The 7,999-nt window shown below is 44.2% G+C and overlaps 1 protein-coding gene across 1 annotated transcript in view; it reads left to right on the forward strand.

Annotated features, from left to right (window-relative positions):
• Positions 1 to 7,493, forward strand: part of GM2A (GM2 ganglioside activator) — a 17,032-nt gene extending 9,539 nt beyond the window's left edge. Inside the window, exons 3-4 of the mRNA XM_015420936.1 lie at positions 4,690 to 4,872; positions 6,676 to 7,493. Of these exons, the coding sequence (XP_015276422.1) occupies positions 4,690 to 4,872; positions 6,676 to 6,849 (357 nt within the window). The 3' untranslated portion in view covers positions 6,850 to 7,493. The remainder of the gene's footprint in view (positions 1 to 4,689; positions 4,873 to 6,675) is intronic.
• The last annotated feature ends 506 nt before the right edge of the window (positions 7,494 to 7,999 follow it).

Here is a 7,999-nt window from a genome sequence, read left to right on the forward strand (position 1 = left end):
GGCAGTACGGTTGGGGACGCAACATCTGCTAGTGATTCCAGGCCCCAAAGATGCCAGGTGTGCTGATACCAGGGCCAGGGCTTTTTCGGTGGCGGCTCCTACCTGGTGGAATGAGCTCCCGGAGGAGATCCGGGCCCTGCGGGACCTTGCGCAGCTCTTCCACCAGGCTTTCTAGTAGGAGCCGCCACAACCTCCACCACTACCTCCACCACCACCAACATCGGGGGGTGAGATGGCACTGTGTTAAATGAACGACAGCACTGCGTGGATCTGATACCACTGAACTGGGACTGCTATCCCCAGGAAGCCATCTTGTTACTGAAGACTTTCCTGAAACATCCTGAGCACTTTGTATTGTTGTAATTGATTGATTGTTTTATCTTGTTTTTAATTGTTTTAACTATTGGCTTATATGCCCTATCTGTGAGCCGCCCTGAGCCCGCTTGCGGAGAGGGCGGGCTATAAATTTAATATTAAATACATATAAATAAATAAATAAATAAATACACTAGTACAGCAATTATTACCTGTGCACAATACAGTGAAGTGATTAGATACAGATACAGTCATGAAGAATATTCACATGCGGTGTGAAACACAGAGGCTTTTGTAAATGGTGTGTGAAACCGAAGGCCAAGCAGGAGTAGGTGTCCGAGTCCAGTTTTTCTTACTGAACAACTGCCTGTCACTGGCATAGGTTTACTGTGTCTGTCTTAACATTCAGCTTTGCTTCTTGAAACATGCAGCCAAATCTGGGTGGAAAATACCTGGGGAAAGGGAGCATTAGAACTGAAATGGCCTCCCTTTGAAAGACTGTACCTACAGATTCAGGGCCCAGGGTAGTTCGAAGCATGTTGTCTGTGTTTGTCGGTGGTGCTGAACCACTTCTGATCCTCTAGGTGTATCCCAGCATTCACTCTGAAAAGGTCTAGAGGTATAGTTCAAGGCTGAGGCCTGAGAAATGTGGTAGAATGGCTGTGCTGTAAACCTCTTTAATTTCAGATCCTTTCCGGTGTTTTCATATCATGGTGGTTTCATTACCCCTGGTAATTTCACAACATTCTTTGTTTTCACTTTGGTGACTGCTGGAGATAATTCCTACTTTAGGGTTTGGAAAGGGGGGTAGGAAGGAGACTGAGGCAGTCTTATATATTATCCACTCACTAACAACAGAATCCTTCTGTGGTGTATCAGGCTTGGAATCGTTCTCTGCCTCCATTCCCTAGCCTTTTCTACAGTGGAAAACAGTCCATCTCTGGAACAGTGTCAGAATAAGAGTAAGGAGAGTTAGAGATCTTTATATAATCCAGTCAGTTGTGACACTTTAAATAATAAATGAAAGAAGAAGTTCAGGTTAGTTTATTTCCTTTTGCAATGTTTCTTTGGTAATGTCTGAAGAAGAACCTGTAGGCTGGAGTATGCACAACCTGTTTCACATCCAGAACTTCTGCATTTTGCTCCATTCAGGTTCCTTCTTTTGTAATTCTGTACAGGAGTATGGTAAGAGGTAGCACTCTGAAGCTGCACGGTCCAACACTACACTTAATCCAAGTCAGGTGTCTTCCTTGAGCTAGGGTTAGAAATTCTTCTAAGTATCCACACTGTACGGTATAGCAAATTGGTCATGAATAGCAACGTTTTAAAAACAACATAAGTTACAAAATAAACTTGGGAGCTTGCTGCAGGCGAGACCCAGAGAGGCAGTGATAAATGTGTAAAGTCACTGCTAGCCTCGGTGAGATCTAAGGCTGCTTCAGTCGATAACTGTAGCCTCAGGTGGAGACTTTCATTGCAATAGACTGCTGAGACTCACATGAGGTTTCGAAGCACAATGAGGGCTTTTCAGTCAAGTCCTTTCATACTTGGCTGCAAGTAAGCATGATAAATGGGAGGAAAACCACCACCCCTTCCTTTGGGTGTCAGTAGAAGCGGAAGTGCTTGCTGGAAACTTTGGTATCACAGACTGGCCGGCTGTATGAGCTGTTTCGATAGGAGATCTTGTCGTGCTGGTTTAGGGGAGGGAGGGAAGGAACCTGATTTTGAAGAAACTGGAGGAGGCAGGCTTTATCAGGGTATTGCTAGGCAGCCTACATGTTCAGACTCAGCTTTTATGAATAAAACCCTTGTCATTATTTTCTTTGGTGTCAGCACAGATTGGCAGGGCATAAGGCAATCAGTATAGCTCTACTTTTGTGACTTCCCCTTCTGCTGTTCATCACACCCATGCTTCTTAGCCAGTTGTCTGCCCAAAACCATGTGCATGCCCTTTTTTCTTCCTTGAAAGTCCCTCATATTTTTTTACATCTTGGGGGGGGGCATCTTGGGGAATATGGGGGAGATCTTGAGCAGATGGATGGTTGCAAAGGGAATAAGCAGCATCCCCTGCAGATACGTTGTAAGATTAAGACCTGAGGGAGGGGGGTTGGGAGGGAATCTAGAAGTACACTAGTGCTCAAATTAAATCTGATATTATTCTTCTCACCCTTAGAAGCACTGAAAATGTTCATCTTGGTTTGTTGCAATGGGACTCCTTGTTGCACTTTGCTGCCTTTTCGCGGTGGTATATAATGCCTAAGAACATAAGAGAGGCCTTACTGAATTAGACCACTGGCTTTCATTCTGTTTCCATCATGGTTTATCCAAGTGACTTTGGAGGTCGCCAATGAGGGCATGAGAGCAGAAACTTGGTTGTATGTCACATGTCTTTGGTTATATTGCTCCTGGCCATGCAGGTTGTCCTTTGAGGTATCTTGTGGTCTTTGATATAAATTGAAATAGTAAAATAAAATAGACCTGTCCTCCATTATATCTGGCTTTACAAAGAAATAAAATTGCTTTGTAATGGTGAATTCCAGAAGTTAATTATGTGTTGTATGAGAAGAAGAAGAAGAGATTGGATTTATACCCCGCCCTTCACTACCCAAAGGTATCTCAGAGCGGCTTAGAAACTCCTTTCCCTTCCCCTCCCCACAACAGACACCCTATGAGGTAGGTGGGGCTGAGAGAGCTCTGACAGAAACTGCTCTTTTTCAAGAACAGCTCTTATCAGAACTACGGCTTGCCCAAGGTCATCCAGCCAGGTGCGAATGGAGGAGTGGGGAATCAAACCCGGTTTTCCCAGATTAGAGTCCGCGCACCTAACCACTACACCAAACTGGCTCTTCATGACCTTATGTGTGAGTTAAGCAGAGGAGAAAATGCGGTTTATTAGTATCCCTCCTAACAAAACTCAATTCAGTATCTGTACTGGGTTTAACTTTTGAGATAATGTCATTTTCCATCAGACAAAATAGCTGTTTTGCTAAGTGGATTTAGAATTAGTGTTGATGCTAGATTTTGCATTACAGCCAACTGGACAAAGAGAATAATTATAGTTTTTCAAATCAAAATTAACCTATAAAACAGCAGGGAAATTCTAATGTTTATGTAGGCTGCAATCAGACGAGCTGTTAAATTTGTTATCATTACTCCTCCCAAACAGATTTGAATTGCATGATCAGATGGCAACATCTGTATTCTGATTGTCAGCTCCCCTGTACTTGACTTACCTGACACTGGATAAAGTCCTATATTTACTGCTCATGCCGGTTTCAAAGCGCATCTCCGGATGTCTTATTACTGTCTCGTGAAGTCAAGCCATTTGGGAAATCAGATCACTCACTTCCATCTTCACCACCGTTTTATTTTTTTGCAGTTAGCAATGTGTGCATCGGCAGATAGCTGCCTGCTCCATTTCCCCATCCACAGTATTTCAGCTCAGCCAGGGCCCCCTCCCCATTTTTTTGGCGATTGAGGACTCGGCTGGCAGGGCTCAGGTGAGGCGGGGACGTAGCCTCAGTCCAAAGGCTAGCCCCTGTTGCTGAGTCAGGGTGGATGGTCTTAAGGACAACAGTGGCAGTGGTGGGGCCCCTGGGGGCAGCCAGGAAAGGAACTAACCCCCTTCACCCTCCCTGGCAGCGAGGCATTGGATGTGTCGGGGATTGCAGCGTGGTGTGTGTGTGTGTAGAAATCAAAACTGGGGAAAAAGTCCCACCATCCGCTCCATGGTTGCAGTTGGGTAGGGGTGGGATGTCTGATCCAACCACTCCAGAACTAAAAAATTCCAATTAAATTAGAAACGTGGCCACAACAGGATAAGCACACCATCTGATCGCAGCCATAGATAAATTTGTGGGGAAATGGCCTTTATTATGTTTTGGAACAACAAATTTCAAGACAGGATATTTTCTCATGTCTTTTTAAAAACTTTGGAAAATGTTTGATATTATGGTGTTACATATAGGAACATATTTGAAACTGCCTTATATGGAATCAGTCCACCAAGGTTAGTATTGTCTATTCAAACTGGCAGTGGCTCTCCAGGTTTCAGGCAGAGGTTTTTCACATCACCTACTGCCTGGTCTTTTCAAGTGGAAATGCTGGGGATTGAACCTGGGACCTTCTGTATGTTAAGCAGATGCTCTATGTCTGAGCCACGCGTACAGTGATTTCTAACTGAAAATAATAAAGTTCAGAAGCATGTATTGGTATCGCAGTTACACAGAGTATTGAACAACCACTTTCCAGAACTTGTCTAGTTGTTCTATCTGTATTGAACATTTATCTGTGGAAGGGCTATTGGGGAATTTTGGAAAGTGGTAAACTGTACTCAGATTTTATTCTGATTGCTGGTGTACTGTTTCCTTCCAGGCAGATGTTGTTGTGGAGAAGAAGATTGGTGATATGTGGCTAAAAGTGCCCTGTGTGGACGACGTTGGGAGCTGTACCTACAGTAATGTTTGTGCCGACCTGGATATGCTTATCCCTCCAGGCCAGCCATGTCCAGAACCCATGCGGTCTTACGGCATTCCTTGCCATTGCCCCTTTAAAGCGGTAAGTTCACTCCTCAGCCTTTTGTGCTTGGGAACCAAAACCAAACAGACTTGGGACTGTAGGCTACTTGCAGAGGCTGTGAGAAGATAAAAGTGGGTGCCTCCATGGTGTATTGGGCTAAGGGTACCATCAGATTTCACCAGAAGCAGAATTTAGCTTGAAATGTGCAGTTGTATTAAAGCAGAAAAATGTTTCATAACAGCTGAACAACTTACCAAAATCTTCAGTTTCCACTCAAATCTGTTGCAGCTTTGTTTATCTAGAAAGGGTTCACATGTTTTAAATTTAACCCTTTTTGTACTTGTATGAGATCATCTCTTTGGATTTTACAAAGCTTGTCATGCAATGCATCTACGAACAAGCTATGCAGGGTGTTTACAAGGAGTGAATACTTGAAGAGATGACAACACAGAAAACTGGCCATTGTTCTAATGGGATATGTTTTCTGCAGAATCTACTGCCTGGGACCAGAAAGATGAATGTCAACATGGAATTTTTTTCATGCAGTTTTTGTAGAACCCTCATTCAGGTCCTGCCCTCAATCCCCACTGTCAATGTTAATTGAAGAAGGACAGCCTGTCAATAGGGTCTCATTCAGATAGCCTGTAAGGTCACCACCCTTAGCAGGATTGGGAATTTCATTCTAACCTGCCTACTACTGCTTTTAGTTTCAGTTGGGTAGTCATGTTAGTCTGTTTTAGCAGAACAAAATTCGAGTTCAGTAGCAAGACCAATAATATTTAGGGTTGCCAGCCGCCAGGTCTGGGTGGGGGGTTCCCCTGCTCCTGGGGGCTTCAATCTGCCCCCGGCTAGCTGGCTGGTGGGGAAAGCCCGCCCCCCAAGTCCTGCCCCCAAAAGCGACCACCTGCCCAGCCACCCCTGTCCTCCTCCTCCTGCCCAATTTAAAAGGCTTCTGCTGATCAGTGGGGACCACATGACCCACCAACCAGCTGGAGGGCCCTTTAAATCTAGCAGGAGGGAGGGAGAGGGGCAAGCTGAGTGTGTGGCCCACGACTGCCCCTCTCCCTCCCTCCCGCTAGATTTAAAGGGCCCTCCAGCTGGTTGGCGGGTCATGTGGGTCCCCACCGATCAGCTGAAGCCCCTTAAATCGGGCAGGAGGAGGAGGACAGGGGTGGCCAGATGGGTGGTTGCTCTTGGGGATGAGGCTTGGGGGCATCCCTGGAACACCCCTCAAATCCCCCCACCCGAGCCGTGAGGGGACCTGGCAACCCTAATAACATTTTACAGTGTATAAACTTTTGTGAGTGAAGGCTCACTTTGTTAGATACAAATAAGAATGAAGATTCATGTAAGCATTTTCTGCGCTCCCCACCTCTTTGTATTTCTCCTTACTCTAATCAAGCTTTGTACTTGTTGCATTATAACTATGATGGTATTTTTGGTGTTAATTGCTAGGGCTGTGAGCTAATGCAATAAAGCTTATGATTGATTAATCTTTGTACCTCTGCATCCTGACTCCAACTGGTCTTTTTTGGTAACACCCCTCCCACATTCTGACCTGGTTATAACGACTGAAGGATCTTCATTTTTAACTTATATCTGACAAAGTGACTCTTCATTCACGAAAGCTTATACTATGCTATTAGGCTTGAATTTTGTTCTATTACTTGTAGAAACAGGATATAGAACTAAGAATAAGGAATTGAAGGCTGTGTATTCCTGCTTCTAAGAATTTGCATATTGAATGCTGCCTGTTGTGTTGCCATCAATATGCTCTGATGGATAAACAGGCATCGAAAGGGGTATTAATTTTTCTTTTTGTGTTTCTGTCCCCTTTCTCAGGGTACTTACAACTTGCCTCCCTCTGATATCTACATACCCAACATGGACTTACCTTCTTTCCTCACCAATGGGGACTACAGGCTAAAGGCTGTACTGAGTAATGGTGGACAAGAGTATGGCTGCGTGAAGCTGTCCTTCTCGCTACATTCGGAGAGTCGGTGGTTCTGGTGGTGATTGCAGCACAGGCATCCCGGTCGTCGAATGTCCTGTTTTCTTCCTACACTTTCTTTCCCGTAGGCGTCCTAGTACTGAGACTTGCTTTCCAGCCTTAAGGGGAAGGGGAATAAATACTGCTTTTATGATTGCTCTTAAATCTCTTAGAGATGCAGCCTAACTCAGTGAAGAAGTATTCATAAGTATTTTTAACAAGAAATTGAGATCTCTATGACCAATCAGTATTCATTCATTGATTCATTCAGTGATTGAGATAAGGGGTGCTTCACAGAAGGTATTTGTCCTACATGGAAACAGAGAAGAAATGTATAATTGTCATATGTGTAGATCATGTAAATGCGTGTATGTGTATTGAGAATGCACTTCCAGGCATATGCATGTTCAGCAAAATAGGTGTGCAATACATAGCATTATGTATGGATTCACCCTACATCGCGGGTTTTCAAATGATGGGGAGGGCCCCAGTGAGGTACTAAAAGGGTATGTATTCCTGAGCAAGCTTGGATTGGATGATGGAGCCACTCAGTTCCTGTTCCTAGAACACCCGAATGAGCTTGATTTCCTCCTTTCCACCTTTGCTAAGCCCCTGCTGGTCTGACTATGGTTCCTTCACCCTCCCTCATATCACATACAAAAAAAAAAAAGGTTGTAATCATTATGGCAGCTGAACCCATTTCAGCCGGCTTCATCTCTTCACTCCCAACTAGACTTGATTGAGTGAAGGAATCTGGAACAAATCTGTGAGAGTAGAAACAGGGAGAAAGATGGAAAACAGAGAACGCTCCTCCTTTAAAAGGTGTTCACTCCTAGGTGTAGATCTTATACTACTTTTTGTACATGACTGTGCATGGAGCACATCTCCATGTGCCTCTCTTTTAAACATACAATTGGTGCTTTGTTGGGAACAGTGGTCCAAAAGATGGAAGAAACTGGGATTGTGGAGAGATTAAAGAGAGACAGAGAAATACGTTGCCTTTTTCTCCCTACATCTATGTATGGGGAATCATGTGTGAAATAGCCCTTATACGCATGTTTAACTTCATTCATTATGCACAAACATTTTGGTAATGATAGTGCATTGGCCTGTATGGAGGTGGCATTTGCCTTTCAAGTCAGCCTCTGGAATCATCAGGAAGTAAATACTCAACAT

This window comes from Gekko japonicus, unplaced genomic scaffold (genome assembly GCF_001447785.1).
Source record: "Gekko japonicus isolate JY-2015 unplaced genomic scaffold, Gekko_japonicus_V1.1 scaffold2826, whole genome shotgun sequence".
Classification (NCBI taxonomy): domain Eukaryota; kingdom Metazoa; phylum Chordata; class Lepidosauria; order Squamata; family Gekkonidae; genus Gekko; species Gekko japonicus.